Below are 23,947 nucleotides of genomic sequence, written 5' to 3'. Positions count from 1 at the left end.
TTACCGTAGACAGAGAAATGTCCAGAGTTGATAACAGGACAGATGGAGCTACGACTGGAACAGCAAAACACTCCAGGTTGGTCTAGCAGGATAACAAAAGCCTGAGCAACAATGGAATGGTTTAGGGCATTTATCGCATCGTTTATCATTTATCGCAATAAATGATCTCATAATATTTTGATTTATTGTTGTCATGATGAATTCTAATAAATGATGTTTAAAACAAACCTAAAATTGTCAGGATTGTTATTTTTACGAAGTGATAAATAGCTTTATCATAACTTTTATTGTTATTGAAATAGTACCTCAAATTATCGTGATGAAACTTTCACGATAAAGTCCGTATCGCGCAGCCCTTGGTTAAATCAAAGAATATCTCAGAGCCGCAGGAATATTGTTGTTCTATTTAATCCACCTCCATTTGAGCTATTTTTTAAAAATGGGTGACAATTTCAATCTCTAGTGTACAAAGGCGATTGATTTTCCAAAACACAAACAGCTTCAACTGCAGTGAAAGGTGGGAAAACTTAGCATGGACAGAAGGCTGAAATACACATTACTTTTTGTTTATTTGCCTTTTTTTTTTACTTGCAACACATGTATTACTTTCCTCCTACTCCAAGTAGGATCTGCAATGGTCACAAAATTTAAAATCAAACTTCAGTGAGTTTGAATACTTTTCCAAAGCCTTCTAAATGTGCTGTTCACTGTATTTTGGGGGATACAAAAACCCAATAGGTATTTTTATAGCATGTATTTATTGCAAGTAGATGTAATACATTACTGTCCAGTATAACACTGTTGTTTCGCACCCGTGCGTTTCGACTACTTTTCATTTGCTTTTTGTTTCATTTTTTTTTCCTCCCCCTTGCATTTTCTTGACTTCTTCCAGCTGCGATACAAACAAAGAGGAAAGAAAAAAAAAAAATCAGTTGAGGTTCCGTTTTTGTGTGGAGAAAAAAAAACGAGTTTATTTCAATTAGGTGGCGTAAAATCTCAGCGGTTCCCATCTGAATCGTTTTTTTGTTTTTGTTTTTTTGCGATGGCTGATATAATGGAAGTCCCTTACGAGCTCTCTCTGTGTGTGTGTGTGTGTGTGTGTGTGTGTGTGTGTGTGTGTGTGTGTGTGTGTGTGTGTGTGGGTGTGGGTGTGGGTGTGTGTGTGTGTGTGTGTGTGTGTGTGTGTGTGTGGGTGTGTGTGTGTGTGTGTGTGTGTGAGGGCTGATGGGGAAGGTGAGCGGCATGGAGAGGTGGAGGAGGAAGAGGAGGAAGAGGAAGGTGGGGGTCTCCTAGCATCCCTCAGCTGCGCGCGGACGGACGCAGCTCGCAGAGGAACGCGGCTGTTTGCTCGTTCACTTTATTTATTGTCGGTCCAACTCTGACCTCACGGAAACGGTGAACAAAACGACTACATGGAGAAAGGTATCTATGTTTTTTTTTTCTTTTAAATGACAGTTTTGCCTGTATTGTATTGTTTCGTGTTCTATAATCACGTTTTATTCCACAACGTATGTAAAACAATAAATCACAGGCGCTAGCTTTGCCTTTCACGTTGGTTTATCGAGCATGTCAGAGTTTTTATTTTCATGCGCCTCTATATTTTCTTTTTTTTTTTTTTCATTTATCAACAAGTGGCGTGATTTTTTTTTCTTTATTAAACTGGTTGTGAGATATTGAGAGTCTTGTTTCTGCTATCAAGAGTAATTCCGTCTTCAATCCCTTCTTCGCTTAACCAGGCAGTAAAAATATATTCTCAACAACCACTTCATTAGAAACACCTGTTAAAGCAGTGAGTTATCCTGTCTCATGGCTGCAACTCGTTTAGGTTCTAGATGTGTGGAAGAATCGCTGAAGTTTAAACCAAGCATCAGAATGAGGGGGGGAGAAAATGGCATTGAAGGCTCAATGTCAGACAGATTTCAGAAACTTCTAGATGTCTCTTGCAGTGTACGGGAAATAGTTTGAAATATCCAGTGAGCAGCAGTTGTGTGGAGTAAAACGCAGTGTTGTTACATGCCAGAGGGGACTGGTTTTTGGAAACTGAGGCTGCAGTTTAGTCAGGTTATCAGAAGTGTGAGAGTAACAGATTGAAAAATGGTTGCCAGAGCTGATGGGTCTCAATTTCTGCTGTAACATTCAGATGGTCAAAATTTGGCGTAAACAACATTAATGTCTGTAAGGATAATGTATTTTGTGTGGGGGAATTTTTTTGTACACGCATTGGGCCACTTGGTACAAAACGAGTCACAGCCTACCTGAGTAGTGTTGCTGCTCATGTCCATCCTTTCATAGTCACATCTTCTGATGGCCAGTATGAGCAATATAATGGACCGTGTCCGAGACTTTAAACCTTCTCAAATTTGTTTATGGAATATGACATTCAGTTTATTGCCTTTCAACAATCACCAGATGTCAATACAATATAATAGAGCGCATTATGGAAGGTGGTGGAACATCACAGATGTGCATCTGACAAGTTTCGGTAACTACGTGATGCTCTCATCCCAATAGTGGACCAGAATGCCAGAGGAAAATTTCAGACATTTTTTTAAATCTATGGAAGGAACTATGAAAGCAGATCTGAAGGTGAAAGGTGATCAAGGTGAGCCTGACTAAGGGGACAGTGAGTGTATATCACTGGGTAGTCACTCAGACGTTCATGACTGTTCAATTATCTTAAAAGGCCACAACATGATGCCTTTAGAGACATTAAAGGGCAACATAGCAAGCTAACCCTTCATTAGAGCTTCTATTTCTCTAATATTTGCATATTAGTAATGTTAAATCATACACAGCCTTTCATAATCTCAGGATACATTTCTCGTATACACATCGTGTTATGGCCAAAATGCTCTGCGCTGTAGTCTGCATTCACATGTGCATTCGGACCGCACAAGAGTTCCCTTCAACCAAACCGAGACCAAGGTTTGTAGGCGGACCAGAGTTCAATTGCGCATTCACACCACCGCAAACAAACTGGATTTTCTAGGCAGACAGACTGGAGTTGTATTAAAGCAGATTAAAGCAGAGCTGGTGAGAATGCTTCCTAAAAAGTGAAACTGACAGATATTGTGATGAGTTAGAAAGAGGGAGGTCGATTTGATTAAACCCAGAGGAGGCAAGTGGGAACAGAGTGTCAAAGGGAAGTGAGAGAAGATGGGTTTGTGAGATGAAAAAATGAGTTAACCTACAAAAAAAGTAGATTAGATAGAAAAACAGGATAACGGAAGAGGAGCAGACCAGTCTTGGGACCACTTTCACTTTCAGTCATTTGATTCCTCAATTGACTTAGTAGATCATTTCTCACTCTGTGTGGTCTTCAGGTATTTTTTCTAAACGGGTAGGAAATCACAGATGAAATGTCACCAGTTCAGCTGCGTATCCACGGTGATTTGCAGAGAATGGATCATAAATTTCTCACTCCAAACTCTCTTCTCTGGTCACCTTCTCCTGCACTCTGGTGTAGGGCTGTTGTAAACAAATATTTTAGTAATCGAGTAATCTATCGGATTAAAAAAAATAATATAAAATATTGGTAAATCTGGCATCACACCAGTGTTGCTATCAGATATCAATATCAGTCCAATTTTTAATTTTTGAACTTCTCTACCAGTTACTTTTTTGTAGTTTAGAAAACTAACCTGTAACTATAATAGCTCACTTTCTAAGTTAACCTGAAGAAAAGTTATACAAAAATCTGAAATTATATTCAATTTAATAATAAAGAGGCAGGCTCACAAATACGCTTATAAAAATGTCTATACTGGTGGAGCATAGACATTCATCTGGAGTGGGGGGTCTTGGTGGTGGTGGCGAACGTAAGTCCAGGGGGGAAAGACGACCAGTAGACCAGGCAGGGGACGAACATAAGAATACGGGGGCAATATGGGATATTTACGGCACCTTTGTCCGTCACACTAAAAAACTCATCTACCATCCATGTACTGCCACGATGCTTTCCACCATCTGTTTGTTGAGACCAGAATATATGAAATTTATTGTGCGGTTCGTTCGTAAAGCTATACTTACACTGTAAGCATCAACTACTCAGCTGCCCGCCATGTTCAGTCTATCTGCTCACCTGTATAAATAATCCCGCAGCGTTCTTCCCACCATTCGCTTTCAACAGCAGCTCCCGGAGAAGAAAGACTGCCGTACTCCAGGCATCATGCCAGTCAATTTAAGGATGATTATTGGTCCCCCAAAAACGATGAAGACCTGGGCATGATCATCAATCAATAAAATCCCCACAGGCCGAACTTGGAGATCAGACGTTATGCTGCTAACACTTAGCTTTCGTCAACAACTCAGAGGCGGAAGTCAGAGCTCCGCGTAACGCAAATAATGTTCCGGCCGGAACACGGTGCGCCAAATAATAAATCATAAATTAACAAAGTTTTGAGGCAGGTAAATTTTCCTCGAGGAATTTTAATAATCGTGGAACTCGAATCATTCCAGGAATCGTTTCTGCCCTATTCTGGTGACAAATTAAGGAGACTAATGGGACATCAGGTGTGGTCTGAGAGGACGCGTCAGCCAGGTTCAAAATAAAGAAGAAAAGGAGATAAATAAAAGAGGTTAGGAGCAAAAAGTAAGAGGGGAGAGAAACTTTGGCTCTCACTTTGATTTTTAAACTGTTAAATGAAGCTGGAATGAAACGGAAAACAAATAATCTTTGGTGACCCTTTTTTCTCCCAGCCTCTTTGACTGTCGTCAGCCACAGCTGTGGGTAGATACAGAAGCTTTTTATTTAATTGCTCAATGTCCACTTAGTAGCTTTTAAAGCTTTTTACCCATTTTTTTTTCATCTAGTCGATTTGGCACAAATTTGTATAGATGCATGTGTGCAGAACATTGTGTGGGAAGGCCAAAATAATTGTTGCAGTTGTAGAATTGAACAGTTTATGCATTCTTTTCTCTCATGTGCTGTGGTAAAACATATCAAATATATATTGAGAGTTCTACTGTTTGTTTTTTTTTCCTCCAGCTTTTGAACAACGAACCACCCTTCGGTGACAGTGTTTACCGTTTCCACCGCGAGATCAGCATGAAGATCTAGTGGGAGTATTGATCAGATTGTGGCAGATCTATGAGCCGCCGTCAGTCTTTGTAATGAAAAATGTGAAGGCGGCTGCATGGCTGTAATGAAACTGGATCCAAACACTGCAAATCCAGTAAAGGGATTGCAACAAACGCGGTAGACTCGCCTGGGGAATAAGACTGATAAGGACTGACTGATACCCTGTTAGCTGATGTTGTCTCTTTCGTAGCCTACGTGCTTTTTCGTTCTTGGATGTAACGTCTTCGAACTCGCTTGCTTTGTCTTCTTGTGGCTAAAAAAATCCGCCTCGCATGGTAAACCTTTTTTTTTTAGCTGTGGAGTAGACATGAACTGCAGTGATTGCGTAATCTTTTGGTACTGCATTTTCTGTGAACGCAACAATCCTTACAGTTGCTCGTAAAAGTCGGTGTGTTTGAGAAACATGACCCCACTTCTCACTGTTTGCTCTGCCAAACGGAACTCACTTTCTCTGATAATGAGACTTAAGTACAGCATAATGCTAGTTATGTAAATAGTGGTTCTATTTACAGCACCTGGCAAAAGTATTCATAGCCATTGAGCTTGTTTCTTCACTCTGCGATGCTAGAGCATTTTGTCACGGTACGGCTTCACATTTCAGCTGTATTTTACCAGAACTTCCCAGAAAGTCGCAATTTTTTTGTCATGCGCTCCCCAAATCTAAGGAAGATTGACAAGAGGTTCACCATTAGACAAAAAAAGACCCTGTAGGAAATAAAGCAAAAATGCACTTTTTGACCTAATATGTGCATAAAAAAAACAACAACAAAAAATTAGCCTGCCATCCCTGCAGCATAGTTGTGGTAGCATTATGCTGTGGGTAGGCCTTCCTATAGCAGGAAACAGGAATTAGGCAAGGCTTGATGAGCCAATGCATTAAAAGATAAAAACAAGCCGATCCTGGAGGAAATCTGTTAGACACTCCAGACTAGGATGGAGACTTGTTAATTAACTTTACTGGATTATAAATTGTTCCAGAAATTATTGCGATATTGATAATGGCATAATAATGCAAGTTTGTCCTCTCAAAGACTAATAAACTTTAATTTTGTGCAGAATATTTCACACTGGAACTGGAAGACATGTTAAATACCCCAAATAAAAACCACAAATAAAACAGATTATGGAGTTTCTGTAAAAAAAAATTGGCTTTCAAAAATATTAGTCATTAAAATGGAAATTGTCAACTTAATTGTAATTTATTATGCAAATAATTGATTAGTTGCGTATCGCAGGCTTAGATGGAGATCCATCCTCCTGCAGGAAAGAAACTCTGTTTACAGCCAGAGCTAGACCAAAGCTTCATGTTAGAATGGCCCAGTCAAAGCCCTGTGCAGATCCCACTGAGCCTGATTTATTGCACTATGTAAAAAAAAATAAATCAGTCTCAATATGTTTAGAGCTCCTAGAAACATATTTAAAAAATGTTGGTCTTTAAAGACCAAACTGATAATCATCTGAAATGTTTTTGAACTGCAGGTTACAATCTGAGAGGTGGATTTCATGCAGTGCAGGTCCATTGTTATGTAAAGCGTATCCATGCAACCCATATTTTTCAGACCTGTTTCCGTCTCTCAGAGAATACCTGCTAACAATAAGCCAGAGCGTCAAATGTTGGGACTAATCAAATTAACAAAAGCAGCACTAATTGAACCAGGCTTTATGATTCATAAATCACCAGACGCTGTCATTTCCCCCCCCAATTGAATGAAATGTGCCATTAGCAAAAATGTCCCTTCATTATCAATGCATTGGCATCCTAGTGGTATTTTACTTATACTTAGGACATAATTAGTCACGATGCATAAATTAATTTCTCAGAATAAATACATATCTGACAAGCATTTGTGTGATGTTGAGTGTGGAGTCAGTCTGTGTCTTAAAGATTATGAGGAATTATGCAAACATCAATAAAATGGGCAGTCAGGAAGCGGCATCGATTTGCATTATTGTTCATGGAAAGAGGCTTCCCAGAAACAGAATTGATATACTGCAAAAAAAATAAAAAATAATAAATTCATCACTCATTCGTAATTTTTGAGGTTTTTTTTTCCTAGTCAGGAAACAGTCTTGTTCAAGATCAGTTGCAGCTTTGATGTCTGATTTCCGTAGACTCCCATCTGTGGCAAACAAAGCAGAGCTCCGAACAGTATTATTTTTGATAAAACAGTTCATTCTCTCTGAGCTGGAATGTTGATTCAGAAAAGTTCAGAGTTCGAACCATTCAGCTGCCAGAAAGACATTCCTATCCAAGAGAAGATCATTAAAATATCCATATAAAAATCATAACTGGGGATTAAATGAGCAATGAGAAGAATAGATTTGGTTAAATATTTCTCACTGTGATGGAAATGAACATTTCCTGTATAAGTGTCCCACAGCAGAACCACTGGCTCAGGTCAAATAAGCACTCCTGTATTCAGTGCGACCTCGGTTGTCAAGAAACTCATTTCAAATGTAGGTTTTATATGAAAGACATGCAGCTTGGTCATGCAGTAAAACAAGTTGTTAATGCAGTAAAACTGCTGTAACAAAAGGTGATGTGTAGCTGCAAAAAATATTAATACTTATTGCAGAGTTCATGTTAACAACCTGTGAGAAATAATGCATATTTTGATGTTAGGAAAAGAATAGGCTTATTTTTTCTTAAGTATTAAAATCTAACAAAAAAAGGCCATATATTTATATTCAACCCCCAGGCTCAATATTTTTATTTTGCAACATTTTCAGCTTTTAAGGTGCGTTTCAACCAGGTTTACACATGAGGAAAAAGATTTCTACTTGCGAAGTAGCTCAAGCTCAGTCAGATTGGACGAAGAGCATCAATGACAAAAAACACAAACTGTGTTCAATTTAGGTCTGGACTTTAAAACATGATGTTTGCTGTCACAAGCTTTTTTACTTGACTCATTTGTTGATGCGATATTCTCTGAAAATGATGCCTCATAGACAGATCTCATCAATGCCGGTAGAGGTGAACCTGCTCTGCAAAAACATCTTCCAAATTATTAATTTTGATTGAAAGGAGACGTGCAATCTGTGACGAGTTACAGAAATTAAGAGGTGCACGACCAGGCATGTATGAGAGACAAAGAGACGCAGTAGGTAAAGTTTGGAAGATGGAGAAAAGCAGATAAAAAAGATACAGAAATGAAGAGATACAAATAGTGTACATAAAAGACGAATAAAGAACATTTTCAATTTTCCTTGTAAATCTTCTGTGAAAATGTAGACATCCAAGATGTAGCTGTTAAATATATTATTACCTTGTATTAATGATCATTACATTGATTGCCAGCGATCAATTGTTCTACAGGGTGATCGCTGTTATTAAAAGAAAGTAGGGTTGCATCGATTCCAGTTTTCTAGCTGATGATCAATGATCTTTATAAAGCCACCGCTGCCAATTGTGATTTTGGAAGATACACATTTATTTTGATAAATATACCAAAACAATAACTAAGTTTCAACAGTGGTGCTGACAGCTGTTAACCCGGTGGGCAGGTCTGCCTGTCGGTCAGTGAATGGTATCACTTTGTAAGTTTTGGCTGACCGTCGATCACCCAAATTTATGTAAATTGGAGCTGATCGATCTGTGTATCCCCAAAACACAGCAATAAAAAAAATTCTTTTAAAGTGTTTGTCTATAGATCAGAGCTGATCTCTGCTCTACTTGACAGACCTGTTAGTTTTAATTAAGTAAAAGGGGCATGTCATATTTTTTGGAACAATTTTGGAGACCATGTCTTATTCCATTTCCACTTACACCACTTTGTGTTGATTTATCACATGCAATCCAAATGGAAAATACAGAAGCTTGGCACTGTATTATTGGTTTATAGGATATACATTTTCAATCCTGGGCTTTGACTTGTGAAATTACAAGGGTATAAAAACTTTGGGTCCAATTCGTAAAGCTGATAATTCATTCCTCATTGCTTGACATAATTATCCAAGCACCACCTAGAAAGAGACACCATTGTCCTCATGCTTTCCTCCAAACATGCTACCAATATTATCTATATGTTATTTCTTACTAAAACCGCATCTATTCAACAACACTTTTTTTCCCAGACAAATGTAGCCTCAAATAGAAGCGAGAAGAGCGCCACTTACATATAATTTGAGCATGCTGCTGACGTTTTCACAGAAAGATGGTAATGTATTCACCAATAATTGCTGTCCCAGTCACTCAAAACAGCCAGCATTCATTTTCAAAATGTTTCCTTTAATCACCTTGCAGTCAAACAAAGGCTGGAAATTGGATATGTAAACTTGAAAAGTGAGGGCTGCGCTCCTAATGGCTGCGAAATCCTGTTTGTAAAATTTGTGACAGAGGATTCGAAACGTTAAAAATAGGTGAGACATCACAGAGGGGAATATTAGTGTAATACCTAATAATCTTGCACAGCTTTATGCACAGTGGTTTTGCTTTGAAGCAATAAAACAGTGTTGCCGCATGTTTATTACTGTACTATTTTTAATATTTGTGATGAATCGGGACCAGACAGGCCAGTAGAACGCCGCCCAAAGGCTCACGGGGAGACACAAAGGTAATTCTATTAACGTTTCACGCCACCTTTTTTTCCCCATTATAAACAAATGAAAACTGTGAAAAAAATGTTCTGGAACTGCTTTAAATTATTTTCTATCTACCTTCAACAGAAGCACATGAGGCAAATTTAGCAACCAAGGTGCATCGCTCACATGTCCTATCAGACAAGGCTCAGCGTTGCCTTTGTGGCTCAGTGTGAAGGGGGGCAGACTCTCGAGTCAGCATTCATTCACGTTCCTATTTATCTCTTTGATTTGTTCCACACTAGGTCTTTTAAGCCTTGTCTTGACCTTATTTCACCATAGCAACATCTAAATGGATATTTCTTTTCCTGGATCTGGTCGTACAATGCGGCTGACACTGGGAGGAGATTCATTTTGGTTAGAAAGATTGTCAGTCTGTTGGTGTTGTGTTTCTCTGAGATTAGGATGGGATGGTGTAGCAAAGAGAGAAAGAAATGTGTGTGTGGGGGTGAGCATGGGAGTGTGTGTTAATATGCCTGCAGCGTGCAAACATATCAAATGATTTCTACAGTTCCAGTAGAAATCACGTTATAGGAATATATGTCACATAAATTTTGAGCTTTTATGGTTTATTTGATCTTTTTAACATATATATAACCTCATATATACCAAAAATGAAATGCATACATATAACCTCAATAATAGGGTATACATTTACTATTATGGCTAAATGCCGATTAGAAAGTCACATCTTGACAGCATGATTCTGTAAGCATTGCTTAGCATGTTGTAAAATTCTTGCTGGATATTTGACCCTTTATGAAACTTTTTCCACTGGTACAATTAACTTTATTTTTCACATAAGTTAAGGGTGCCTACATTTCTGACTGAATGGCACTTCTCTTCTTTTAATCACTCAAATAAAGGCAATGTTGATGTCTAAATGTTTAATTAACAATCTAGTAAACAAAAGTCCTTTATTTAAATCAGAATTACTTAAAAAACATTTGAAGAGCTGTCCTAGAGTTTTTCTATAGCTTTATGATGTGAAACAATTAGATTTGGAAATGTATTTCTTCTACTTGTATTTCTGTTACTAATTTTTACTCTTTTTTTTCCCTTAAGCTTTAAATGCCATGATTTGCACATAAGATTTTATTTTTGTGAGTTTTATTGCATCATTTTGTACAAATTCAATCAGATTATATCATCTCAGTACTTTGCCTTTCTACTAAATTCTTTACTCTTACATGATACTTTTTTTTAACTTTTACTGAGTATATATTTATCTATACATGTGAATATACAGATGTATATGGGTGTAAGGATATATACGGTAGGTATATTTGTCTATAAGCTCAAGTATTAATTAGCGCTGTGCTTAGTTTTCCTTTCTCTTTTTCTAACCAACTAAATGTACTTTTGCAGTGGTATCCAAAATCTCTAGGTTTAACATTCTGTGATGGTCTTTGTTGGTTGATTTCTTAACATTGCTGTAGAGCCACAGTTAAATGGCCGTATTGATTTACCAGGAGTGTAGACAAGGGGCTACTTGCTGTAAAATGATTGGTTAATTGGTTTTACTGTAGTACTTCATTCAAGGTATCCCTACATAGAAACAATCAATGAAAATGCTGCTTTCATTAATGTCCTGTGTTGGTGTTTCTGAATGATTTTAGCCTAATCCATTTGAACTGTGTGACCTCTTCTTTTTTGTGCTTTTTTAAAAACATATAAAATATCTTTATCTCACCTTCTCACTGACAATCAGCATTATTGGCTTATAATAAATGTTTTTTCCAGTGATCCTTTGCTTCATTGTCAGATTGATGCACCCTTTCTCCACTCCATTCACGTTTTGTTTAGTTTTTTTACCCAAGACAAAGGATCATGAGTTCCTCTAATTATCTCATCAGTAGTCCCTGCTCTACATCACACCATCCAGATTCCAATCATCTCTCCCACTCCCAGCCCCACAGCCACCAGTGACTCATTTCAGGGGATTTTTCATCCAACGTACAGCATCATCCTGTTTAAACAAATATGTCTTGAGGGGTTGGATCACCAGAGATACCCGTTTTTTTCCCCCAACCTCCTTTCCATTGCAAGCTCTCGGCAAGTAAATCAAGATACTCATTTTCTTTCTTAGATTTTCTGATTGCACTCATAGCAACAAAGATGGTGATGATAATAAAACTAAACTATTGAATTTGAATTGAGCTGTGTGAGTTGGTACAATGGTTTAATTTGTTTAAAGCTAGTTTTCAGCTGTTTACTTTTGGCATGTAGTCCTCTGTTCTCAGGCCAGGATCCTATTTCCTCCTTCTGATCATATATTTTAATCCAAAGAAAAGAATAAAGTTAGATGATAGGGCCAAATGTTTGGGTGGGGGGCATTGTTCTGCAGTCATATTTGCAAAAAAAAAAAACCTTTAAGAATGTGGTAAAATGTACTTGCATGGAGCCATTCATGAATGTGCATTTATTACTGTTTGCATTGCAAATCTTATAAAGAGAGATAATTAATACAAGGTAATAAGGGCAGTAGTTATTGATTAAGGTGTTTCAGCTTAAAATGTATGTAGTTACTTTTGCATTTAGCATTTCCTATAAAAAAAAACCCCAACAACAATTAATCCCAAATATTTTAAAGTAACATTTCTGTTTTAGTGATTAACACAGTATGAAATATTGACTTTTTTTATTGTTATACTTCCCTGACCCAGTCCATCTCCTGCAGTGTAATTTATTTCCCCTTGTACATTTACCCCATATCTGCATGTAGCCGCGGTTGTGTAATTTTATTTTCTCTCCATAGGTCGGTGCATCCTGTTTCCAACGCTCATCCAATTATTAGTGGTTGCTGTAAGGGATGAGGGTGTGCCTGTGGGTGGCATAGTAGTTATTAAGAAGCAGAGGATGGCTTTATAAACAAGTCTTCTGCTAATCAGACTCTAAGTACTTTGAGTGGTTGTGTCATCGCCGGTTTGTTTTTGTTGTGACGGAAGGAGGGCCAGTGCAGCTGATCAGCGTTTTAGTATGCGACAGGAGGCCCCACAGAGATGACAGCAAACTTTTTCAAACTTTTTTCCTGATGTAACATCAACGTCTCCCTCTGTTATTTGTCATCTACAAAAACCTGATCTATATATGTTAACGTTCACTGATTAGAAAGTTCTTATGAATGTGTTGTGCTACGATAAAAGACTAATTTGGTCAATGTTAGGCATCAGGTAATATGTACTGTATTCAATTAAAATAGTGCAATCTAGTTTATTGGCTGTATTAAAACTTTAAGTAGGCCAGACACTCAAAACATAACTCTATACAACACGGGGCCCTGCTTGTTGCCAACACCTCAGCAACTTCAGTAAATAAGAAATGAAAACAAAAAATCAATTTCTAACACTTTGAGACTCACATTGGGAACGTTCCCAGGAGAGTAACTCTTTCTAAAGTAATAAATGTCAATTATTCTCTGATTTCTTCTTTAATTTCTTCAAACCGACCAAGGATATGTTGGTTGTTTTAGATTTTTTTAGACTACTTCCTGTTTCCAGAAATAAGTTGGTTAAATAAGTTTAACCAACTTATTTATTCTACAGCCCTTGCAGTCATCAAGTTTGGGTTTGGTTTGTTCAAATTGAACTCAGCTGTCAAAAAGTTCTGCTTAATCGCAATTAATTCATGATTTCGGACTTGTCCACGATGCAGGTTGTTGGTTTTTTTTTTATCTGAATGAAATCATAATTTGAAAACTGCAGTTTGCACTATCGCAGGTTGGGGAAGGCAAAAAACAAAAACAAGAAATCAGCACAAATTTACACAGCCCTGTCTCCGATTGATTTCCGATGTTGTAATATTCTGTAGCATGAGCTTAGTAACTTAGAGCTGCAATATACACCCTGTATAAGTGCTACACAAACATGGGAATAGTGCAATTATAACAATAAATTCATATTGAGCATGTTGACCTCAACATGCTGACAGCTTCAAGTGGCTCACATGGGAGTGATTTTCCTTTGACCACTTTTGGGGACAATCATAGACTGTATATGATACATTGAAATGTCAGTCTGAGACTGACTGGTATGGAAAAAGAAGAAAAACAAGGTAGGGACAACATTGTCCGTACACAATAGAACAATGTAATGAAGACCTTTAATCCAAACGGGATGCGATATAAAACATGGCCTCATAGTTATGGCAGGATTTAACTTTTCACATAACACAATTTAGTCTCTTGATTTTGGACCAACATCTGAAGATTTATAGATACTCCATGTTTGAATAATAATAGCAGTTTTAGGGAGCAAGAATTTAATATGGTCTCCTTTATTTGGACTTTTTGCTTGGAAGGCCTGGAACCCACCTTACCAATCAATTAGTATATACAATAACTTTAGTTAGCCTTTATCAAATCTTCGACTAAATATCAAGTTACATTTTTGATGTAACAAGCCCTTTAGAAGGTCTTCATATCTCAAATGTTCTGAATGTTTTCTTTCTTCTTTTCCTTATAGGGCTACTGATGTGTCATTGATGGGATCCCACAGGCTTGACTAAAGTGTGATAACTTTTAAAACCTCAATGGAGCTCATCCAGGCCACCCAGGTTTCCCTAGTGCCACAGGAAGGAACCACTGCAACCTGGAACAACAACTCAGTCCTTCTCTACTACCGCCCCTTGTTCTCCACCGTCCCCTACGCACCACTTCCCAGCATCAGTCAAGCTGAGGAATCTTTCCTATTTAACAGCAGTTGTTTAAACTCTACTAAAAGCACACCCACATCCCTCCCTGGGTTGGCAGGAATCTTCATTCCTCTTATTTATGGCATAGTGTGTATAGTTGGCTTACTGGGAAACACTCTGGTCATCCACGTCATCGTAAACTACACCAAGAATGAGTCGGTCACAAACATCTACATCCTCAATCTTGCCATCGCAGATGAACTTTTTATGCTAGGTTTGCCCTTTTTGGCTGTGCAAAATGCTCTCCTCTCTTGGCCCTTTGGCTCACTGATGTGCCGTGTTGTGATGACAGTGGACGCCTTCAACCAGTTCACCAGCATCTTTTGTCTCACTGTGATGTCAGTGGATCGATACTTGGCTGTCGTCCACCCAATCCGGGCCTCCTGGTGGCGACGCCCCCATGTAGCAAAGGCTATCAGTGCCACAGTTTGGCTGGTGTCCTTTGTGGTGGTGCTGCCGGTGGTGGTCTTCGCCGATGTTCTGAAGGATGACGGGAACTGCAGCATTGTGTGGCCTGAACCAGCCGAAGTGTGGAAAACATCTTTTATTGTGTACACGTGCACTGTTGGCTTCTTCTGTCCTTTGCTTGTCATCTCTTTATGCTACCTGCTGATCATCGCCAAGGTAGGACCTTTGCCTAAGTTCCTGCGCTCCTTCAAATACCCACTTCTTTAGGTCCTTTAGGACTTAGTAACTTATAAAATCAACAATTAAGTAATCTCACTAATATCTTTTAATGCTTAAATAAATTGAAAAAAACACTGCATAAGTAGACCTAAGCTCTTCTACTACTTTAAAAGAAATTCAAGGGTAAACATTCAGAGCACCATTAAATAGCTCAAGATTTGACTTTTTTCAATGTCGCTGTTTATGTCTATGAAATGTAAAATTACGCTTTTGACATAATTTTGGGTACTATAACTTTCAAAGAATATGTTGGAAAAGACAAAAGAAAGAATGAGCTCCCCAGTCCAAGAACGTGACTGCTAGGTTGATTGGTCTTTCTAAATATTCCTCATTCCACATCCTCAGTTACATTTTGAATGAGTGTAGTAAACAACAACTTAGTTAAGAATAAAGTTCCTTGATTTTCTTTCCTTTTTCCTTCCAGGTGAGGAATGTTGGGAGGCGGACCCAGACCACATCCTCCAGACGCAGGAGGTCGGAGCGAAAAATCACACGAATGGTGGTGGTAGTCGTAGCAGTGTTCGTTTTCTGTTGGCTACCGTTCTATGCCCTCAACATCTTAAACCTGCTCGTGGTCCTGCCCGGAGACTTCAGGGGGCTCTACTATTTTGTTGTCGTGCTTTCATATGCAAATAGCTGCGCCAACCCCATACTGTACGGTTTTCTGTCAGACAACTTCAAGAGAGGCTTCAGGAAGGCCTTGTGCCGCGCTTCACGCAAGGTGAAGAACAATGAAAAGGCTGGCACCGAGGTACAGCGGCCGACGGAGGAGTGGGGCGGCATCGTACTCCTGTCGCAGAAGAGAATCACCAACATGCATGGGAAATATTGTGGTGAAAATGATGTACTGGAGGAAGTGGTTGGAGCAGAGGGAGGCTTGCAAATGAGAGAAAGGAGCAGATTGTCACATAAAGGACAAAACTCCAAAGCAGAAGATGATGGTAAATCCCCTGTTATACAGGAAGCTAATCCTGAACTGCCTCCAGGTGATGATGCTCTTGAGGTAGCTCATTGTAAGGCCAATAAATGTCAGAACAGGAACTCACAAACTGAAGAGGTCACAGACAAAAACTCTGTGCTCGAAATTAGCTATCTGTAAGAGTTGATGACAGGGCCTTCCATTTACAAGAATGGGGCCTCTGTACATTTACATTGTGCAATTCTGTTTTGATGCAAACGTTTTTATACGTGGTGTAACTAACTTTGAGGTGTCAGCCCATCAAAATCTGAGATAGGACCTTCATTTAAATGTGTACATGTTGAAAGACCCTCATTTTGGGAAAACTGGTTGAAGTTTTTCAGTTATTGCTGCTGGCTTTTACTTTTTCCTGGCCTATTGCAGTATTATGATGTTCCTGAACATCTGGTCACCAGGCTGATGAAACTTCTCACCTTTATATGGGAAAGGCTTTATTACAGCATGCATTGCTAGTACTTTAAAGGTGATTTTAACTTTTAAACAAGGAACAACTTGTGCTGAAAGGCTTATACACTGTATGAATCATGTTCTCTGTGGTAGATGGCAGATAATGATTGACCTACTGTGAAATGGAACAAAAATGTCAAGTGTTCAGCTGCTAAGTCCTTTAACAGTAAGTATTCAATGTACGGACATATGAGCGTTTTGTGACACAGCATGCAGATTGAACTGAGCATTGTTAAATATCAGGCATATATTTTCCCAAAAATCAACTAATTGCCATAATTTATGATGAACGATATGTAGTAAGAGTAAAAGTGAGCCTCTAATACGGTCACTTAGTCTGTTTTCCTTCAGGTTGAAATGTTTTACATGATATTGCAGTAGCATACCTTTAATGTTCTGTTTAAATATCCTCTGTATGATTGTGCTGAGATAAAGGCGCTTAAATAATTAAGTGTTGATACATAATTAAGCTTTTAAAGCTTAATTGATACAGAAATGTTTACTTCATTATAGCCTGGATCAGTTAAATTATTTCAGTGTAATGGTCAATATAGTAGTATTGTGTGAAATATGTATTTTATGAATTATTTAAAACTTAGAGATCAAACCAAAATTAACATATTGGGTATAAAATATGTACTGGACATTCTGTGTGAATGGTGAGAAACAAAATAGTGTTTTGTGTGTCGACATTGCGCTCAATAAATGGGAGTACCTTGTGTTGTAAGCTTTGTCACTTTAACTACTTTTAAGCTGAGTGGGCCAACATTGAATATAACAAATGACAAAGCACAAAATAATTATTTTAGAAAAATGTATTTCACATCGCAGCACAAGAAGACAGCAATAAATCGTTTCCAACAGGTCAAACCAGCAACTGTTTAATTTCGGAATGCTGCCCTCTAGTGGTAAGAAAGCATATTAGGTCGATTGCTTGTTTTTTAATTTCACAATGATCACGTTCATCTATGTTTTCTACAGTTTGGTAACAGTTGCATTTTTGTTTCTTTTTTTCACATTTACCCATCCATCTATTTCTACTCAGGCACAACATCTCCTATCCACTTGAGGTAAGGTGGGTTGCCCTGCTCAATAGGCAGACTGATGACCTCGGCCACCTCGTAGGGATGGTTAGAGCTGGTGAGAAAAACAACCATTTCATTTACAGTCGACGCATTGCACGACGCAGAACACATCAACACAAGTACTTAAGGTTGTACTCTTTGACTGCATAAACGATGGCAACTAATGGACCAGATAGAAGCCATAATTATCCTGTTAGATTTGACTGCAGCAAACGGTCAAAATTTGACAAAAACTAAAAACCCACCGGACATATTCAGCAAGCGCAGGCACTCTGGAACTTCTTGTTTTGATCATCTAAATAGGAAAGACACGACATCATATAGATTTTATAAAAACATGCTCTATATTGGATTTTGGACACAAATGTTAACGGTGTCAAACTGCGGAGCATGAGCTAATAACAAATGAATAAAGTTTGTCCAGCTATTTTTTTTGTTAAGCAGAAAATATTAGCAAATTGTACTGTAACTGCTTTTTAAAAAAAAAAATCTGTTACAGTACATGGATTAAATACATACAGTATAAATATATTAGACATATTAAAACTAGTGTAGCTGGGGTTTTATCTAGCTTCTGAACACATTAGGCTCCACTTCAGATGACTTTGAAACCATCTGTACTACACCATCCTCCATTTACTATACATGGCCTCATAAACACCAAAATGATGTATTTGGTTTTAAAATCAATTGCATGTGGAGATCAATCATGAACTACTGTAGTTTCCTTCTGTAGAAATAATCTGACATAAATAACATGTTGCCATAAGTTATTCACCAAGTGTGAGTTAAAACTTGATATTCTGCAGGAGAAGCCATTATGGAAGTGTTTCCATGGCGCCTCATTAATCCGAACCCTAAGTGTAGTATAACAGATGTCTGATTTTGTAGACATTAAGAAATCAACTCTGACTTGTTATTTTTCTCATTATTGTGGCATTTAGCTAATAGAAATAATTTTGATGATTTTGGCTGACCTAAAACCAGAGAGGTTTGGTCAGATTTAACTTCTTTTTATCCATAAATAAGACCAAATCTCTCTGACGTTTGGTCAGAGAAGTGGGTTTGAGATTAAGGTCACAAACTGATTATGTGTTATGTGTCTTCTTTTTCAGAGTGTGTAACCTTCTAGTTTAAACTGTATTTTATCACAAATTTTGTATCTTCAGATTTTAGATTACCATTTCCTTTCTTTTTTTCTAACCAACTAAATTTACTTTTGCAGTGATGTCCAAAATCTCTGTAGTTTTAACACTGTGATGGTCTTTGTTGGTTGATTTCTAAACATTGCTATAGATCAATGTACTTAATGTGCTACAGTTTCAATTCCAGTGTTGATTTTAATACTGTAAGTCCGAGTCAGCACTCACCAGAAGTACTTCATTATCCTCTTCTATCTTTCCCTGCCATTCATATCTAGAAAAAGACATAAAAGACAAGGCCAAGATTATTTTTTTTAATCAATAGGGAGCAAAATATGTTACAAAAACGTCACCTTTATAGAAAACTTAAAGACAATGAGGTGAAAACTTACACCGATTTAATCGCTGGGACGATGTTCACACAAGCAGCCAGTTTCCTTTCCACAATCCCTCTGGGGGATAATTGAAAACAATAAGCAACTGTATACATTAAAGTTTAAATATTTAATATTACACATAAATATATATGTGAAAAAAATACAGCACATTGTCAACTGCGTGACTAAAAGAGTTTAAGCTTTTTATCCATAAATAAGCACTATATCAAACTACTGAGGACAGTTTCATGAGTTACTGACTCAAACGACCTTTTTCTCTAATTATTAAATCAGACATTTAGAGCCTGGGCTCACCTAGCCAAGTCTTTAGCTACAGTGTCATTTGGACAGGTGACGAAAGCAGCAGAGTGTGTTCCCGACATGTACGTCTCGGATGCCATGGAGAACGCTCGCAGTCCAACAGTCCTCAGCAGCTGGAACATAAACACACTCAGGAGCGCCGTCTGAAATACCCAAACACACACAGCCGGGAATAAGTAGAGCCCCACTTAAAGATTGATTATTACTATTGTCCTGCAGCATGACTCAGGTGGGTTTGATATTAAGGTCACAAACTGAAGGTTAGACATTCTTCTTCTAGACCTTCTGGTAAAGCAGGTTTCGTTACGTAGAGAAAGTACTCCAGCTTAATAACTGATGCTTCAGTGTAAAGTGATATTTGCACTGCTTTCGATGTTCTGGGTTGTTTTGTCACTTCCTGGATGAGGTTTTGATATAATTCTGGTCAGCTAGCTACTCCTGGAAAGATTTCCTATTCGATCATTTTGTGGATGTGGCTCTTAGTTGCTCGCATCCCTTCGGATGGCTTTGTAACCCTTTCCAGACTGGTAGACGTCAGTAAGTTGGTTTCTAGTCTACTCTTGAATTTCTTTAGCCTGAGTCATTAGTGTTAGTATTTGAGCTCGTTAGCCGACTTCATGCTTTCAGAAAGGTTATAAGTAATTTCTAAGGGTGCACAAAGAAATTGGCCCCAATTTTTTTTGTTACTATTATTTTTTGGGATATTGATCGATCCCTACATGAGTAACCAATTTTATAGTATTATGAGTTACAGTAGATATAGTGACTTTGTGAACAAAACCTGTATTAACAAAAATAGAAATCAACAAATCAGGCTTTTTAAAGATCGGTGTAATTTCTTAATTCTAAAGGTCAAATTTCTCACCTAACACGGGGTCACGTTTTCATATAAGACTGTTTTGGTTTCAACAGCCTTTTATCCAATATATGAAATCACCATTTAAAACCTGTTTTAGTATTTACACAGACGATCTCTGTCTAATATTAAAATCTGCTTGGGGATCCAAACTATTTCAATGTTATGGAGCCTGGGCTCCATACAATGTGGCAAAAAGAAAAAAAGAACAACATGGAGAGCAAATACGTCTTCAGCTCACCACATGACGTAATTCATGTATGAGTTCAATAAAAGCTAAAAGGTCACAATTAGTCCATTCTCACCAAAACCAGAGCTTTTAAGGATCCACTCTGGAATGTCTCTGCGCGGGGCGCTCCACTGCGCATCACCTGTGTACATAGTAACACTTTTCACACACACGTTTCTTGTATCACAATCTTGTTTTATTTGCTAATGCGTACTTTCTCAAACCGATTATTTCCGGCAGTAGTACAAGAAATGAGTTGTCAATCTATGTGACTGTCCAGGTCTGGGTCCATTCACTCCCCTTTACGTCTCATTCATGACGCTTGAAACGGAGTTATGTCGCGTCACAAGCCTGAAGCTTGAAGCGAACCACAGTACTACATATTCATGAGGTCAAAAACTACAACACAATACATGAAAAGGGCGCTAATTTTAGACTTACGAGCGCCGCGTATTAACCCAAAATCAAAACTAAGGATTCAAATATGACACGCAGGCGTAAGACGTAAGATAAACAGTTCAACAAAAAAACAAAAACCCACCGACGACAACAAGGCAAAGAGAAACTAGAGGACACCGCAGCACTACATTCATACTTTTCAGAAACGAAACATGTTTTAAATATATTTTTTTCCTGTTTTTCTTGAGCAACTTTACCTTACGACAGTGCCACTCTCCCCCTTTCTCGCTGCCGCAAATTGTGACAGTGGTATGTTTGTGAAACTGTCGTAAATCAGCCGTAACCTGCTCTCTCTGTAAAAGCTATTTCCACATCAAGGAAAATAAGAAGTTTTAAACATTTAAATTATTTAAAAGTGAACGTGATTTTTTTTTAGCTCAATGACGTATGACGGTATATATTGTGTTTATGTATAGTTTTGCGACATAAAGTGTGCCTGCATAAGGCAACATAACGAGATGGATGGATGGATGGATGGATAGATGGATGGATGGATGGATGGATAGATGGATGGATGGATGGATAGAATAACTAAAAGCTTTGCGTATAAAAACTAGGCAATATGATTGGATTGAATTTAACTTTTTTTTATGCCTAATTACAATTTTAGTAATAGCAAAAATGGCATATTTTGCCTTACATTATTTTCACAGTTTTAATATTTGCTTAGTCATAATTATTAGACTACTTTTATGATTTAAAAAAATTGGTTTCCTATAAACAATATGATTGCTTTAAAGGAATAATGTTAAAGACAGAATCAGGAAATTGATTTGAAATGGTTGACACAAAAATGCACATTTTAAACAGCGACACAAAATCTACTAATAACTGATGAAACTTGCCAGGTTTGTTTAGAAATACTCAAAGAAATATAAGAAGTATTTAAAAAATTACAACTTCACCAAACGGCCACAAGATGGAAGCTTTTACTCAAAGATTTCTATCTTTTTTTATTTTCTTTTTTTAATAATCATGATGTCCTTTATGGTAGCTTGCTTGTATCAGTTATATTCCTATAGATACGGTGAACAGGTTTCTGTTTTGAAGTGTTCCACGGCGTCACGCATCCAAAACAATTTATTTGCGGTTGTGGATTTGCTCCTGCTCCTAAAAGCGACAGCCTGAGCGAATTCGCCCACGCTGCCCTGTCTTTGGCTTCATCCTTGATTAAAGAAGAAGACAAGCATTGCACCTACACTGGTGTTTACACACACACACACACACACACACACGCACACTGGCATATGCACAAACATTTCATATGAACACTTGGAAGAAGACAGGCCTGAGCTGCAGCTGATGTAAGAAGTGAACCAGGAACTGCTGGACACACATGAAGACGAAGCGGGGAGCGTTAGATGAGTTCGTCAAGGTTTTGCAACGAGGAGCGTTGGTGGTGGTGGTGGTGGTGGTGAAGATGGTGGGTGGGTGGGGTAGATTTGTTCCCATGGAAACTGTGCAGTCAGCACATCTGTACGGCTTATGCGCTGTCCTTTCCTATTGGAATCCTGCGGCCTCTCGCCACCTCAACCGGACATGACAGCGTGCTCTCACATGCAAAAGAAAAAAAAAACAAAAGAATGATAATAAAAGAGCAAACACAAACTGTCAATCCACGCATATTCTCGCCAAGAAAGCATCCCCTAACTTGGCGCTTCGAATCCGGAGGATGTTTCTTTTACAAATTGAAACCGCGCCTGTGTGCATTTATTATAGAAATATAGCAAAGAGACCCAAAGTGCCAGACTCTGTTCTTCCAGCAGGCTTTCTCTCTCATTTTGCTCCTGTCCATCTCCTTCTTCCACCTCTCTCTTTTGCCCCTTCTGCCTGAAAGCATGAGGAGAATCAATATGTTTTCAATTTGCAGCAGAGCCTTCCTCCTCTGCATTCTAATAAGGCTTGACTAGCCCTTTCACTTCCGGAGAGAGACGGACGAAGAAACAGAGAGAGAGAGAGACCAGGAGTAGGTGAGGCCAGACTTCAACTAAAGGACGTTGAAGCCGAGATGTCAACTTCCGTTTCGTAAAAACATGGCAATTTCGAAAAGGTTATAGCACCAAAAAAAGATTTGGTTCTATGGATGAGGTGTTCTTTTTTTGGCATTATCAAAATTGATTTCTTTTGGAAAACTGCAATGGAAACGCTTTCTTTTTTGCGACACACGAGTCACATGATCAACAGCAGGATGTTACTACTGGCGGAAAAGACGAAGAAGACAGGAAGTAGTCGGAGGACCATGGCGTGGCATGTTTTTAATTATTTATTGTGTGAACAATTTGATTCTCGTGTGATTTTAATGTAGTTTCTAATTTAATGGAAATGGCGCAATTGCAAATTTGTTAGGCTTTTTTTTTATATCGAAAAAGTTTTGCATTTGTAATGGAAAATGTACAAAAGCAGCTACTATCCCCTTCTTTACAAGATGGCACATTAAAACAAGAGGCTTTTCTTCTTCTTTAGTAGCATCACATAAATTCATCACAACATTATTTAGAAATTTTGTGCTATATTTGTGTTTTAAAGCTTTGCTGTCAAGTCAAAACAGTGGTCCACACGTTGTCGTTTTAATGACGGTTAAAAAAACCGGAAACAACATAAAGGTGAATATGGAGATTCTAAATAAGTATAGCAGGAAGTGATTTTATTTTGAAAAGTGTCTCGATAATGACTGTGGTTTATGGAGAACAATATGGTGTTAGTACATAAAAAACATTGAAGGGAGTTAGTTTAAAGAAACTAGGTGTTCAATTTAAATGAAGTTTTAAAGTAAAAAGAATATTGTGGAGAATATTAGTAGTTAAAAAGTTGCAGAACTAAATATCATACATGCTCAGTTAGATCCTTAGAAATTATTGGTGGATATTGATGCCTAATTCCTTTTAACTTACCTTTATGTTCATTATGATTTTACAAGAGTTTCTAACAAAGTTAATGGTGGGCATTTATATGGATATTGCCTATTCCTTACAATACTCCACTGTCGAAATGGCAAATTAACCTGTCATGATTAAC

The 23,947-nt window shown here is 38.0% G+C and overlaps 2 protein-coding genes across 4 annotated transcripts; one reads left to right on the top strand and one right to left on the bottom strand.

The window, feature by feature from the left end:
• Positions 1-1,275: 1,275 nt before the first annotated feature.
• Positions 1,276-17,245, top strand: LOC102220725 (somatostatin receptor type 5-like). The gene is made up of 3 exons (XM_005812723.2): positions 1,276-1,422; positions 14,122-14,974; positions 15,462-17,245. The coding sequence occupies exons 2-3, from the start codon at positions 14,189-14,191 to the stop codon at positions 16,134-16,136; spliced, it is 1,461 nt and encodes a 486-aa protein (XP_005812780.1). The 5' UTR covers positions 1,276-1,422; positions 14,122-14,188; the 3' UTR covers positions 16,137-17,245.
• An 18-nt stretch (positions 17,246-17,263) lies between these two features.
• On the bottom strand, positions 17,264-21,190 carry LOC102219350 (protein CutA homolog). Of its 3 annotated transcripts, XM_023333117.1 has the most exons (8): positions 21,130-21,178; positions 20,688-20,830; positions 20,550-20,615; positions 19,383-19,531; positions 19,083-19,142; positions 18,919-18,964; positions 17,794-17,843; positions 17,264-17,600 (listed from the first exon to the last, which is right to left on the bottom strand). In XM_023333117.1, the coding sequence occupies exons 3-8, from the start codon at positions 20,610-20,612 to the stop codon at positions 17,501-17,503; spliced, it is 468 nt and encodes a 155-aa protein (XP_023188885.1). In that variant the 5' UTR covers positions 20,613-20,615; positions 20,688-20,830; positions 21,130-21,178; the 3' UTR covers positions 17,264-17,500. The 3 variants fall into 3 exon arrangements, with proteins under 3 accessions (XP_023188885.1, XP_014329458.1, XP_023188886.1); XM_014473972.2 differs by lacking the exon at positions 20,688-20,830 and having other exon boundaries at positions 21,130-21,184; XM_023333118.1 differs by lacking the exons at positions 20,550-20,615; positions 20,688-20,830 and having other exon boundaries at positions 21,130-21,190.
• Positions 21,191-23,947: the final 2,757 nt, after the last annotated feature.

This window comes from Xiphophorus maculatus, chromosome 5 (genome assembly GCF_002775205.1).
Source record: "Xiphophorus maculatus strain JP 163 A chromosome 5, X_maculatus-5.0-male, whole genome shotgun sequence".
Classification (NCBI taxonomy): domain Eukaryota; kingdom Metazoa; phylum Chordata; class Actinopteri; order Cyprinodontiformes; family Poeciliidae; genus Xiphophorus; species Xiphophorus maculatus.
The sequence above is the reverse complement of the archived record's forward strand: the minus strand, read 5'-3'. Positions and strand labels throughout refer to the sequence as shown.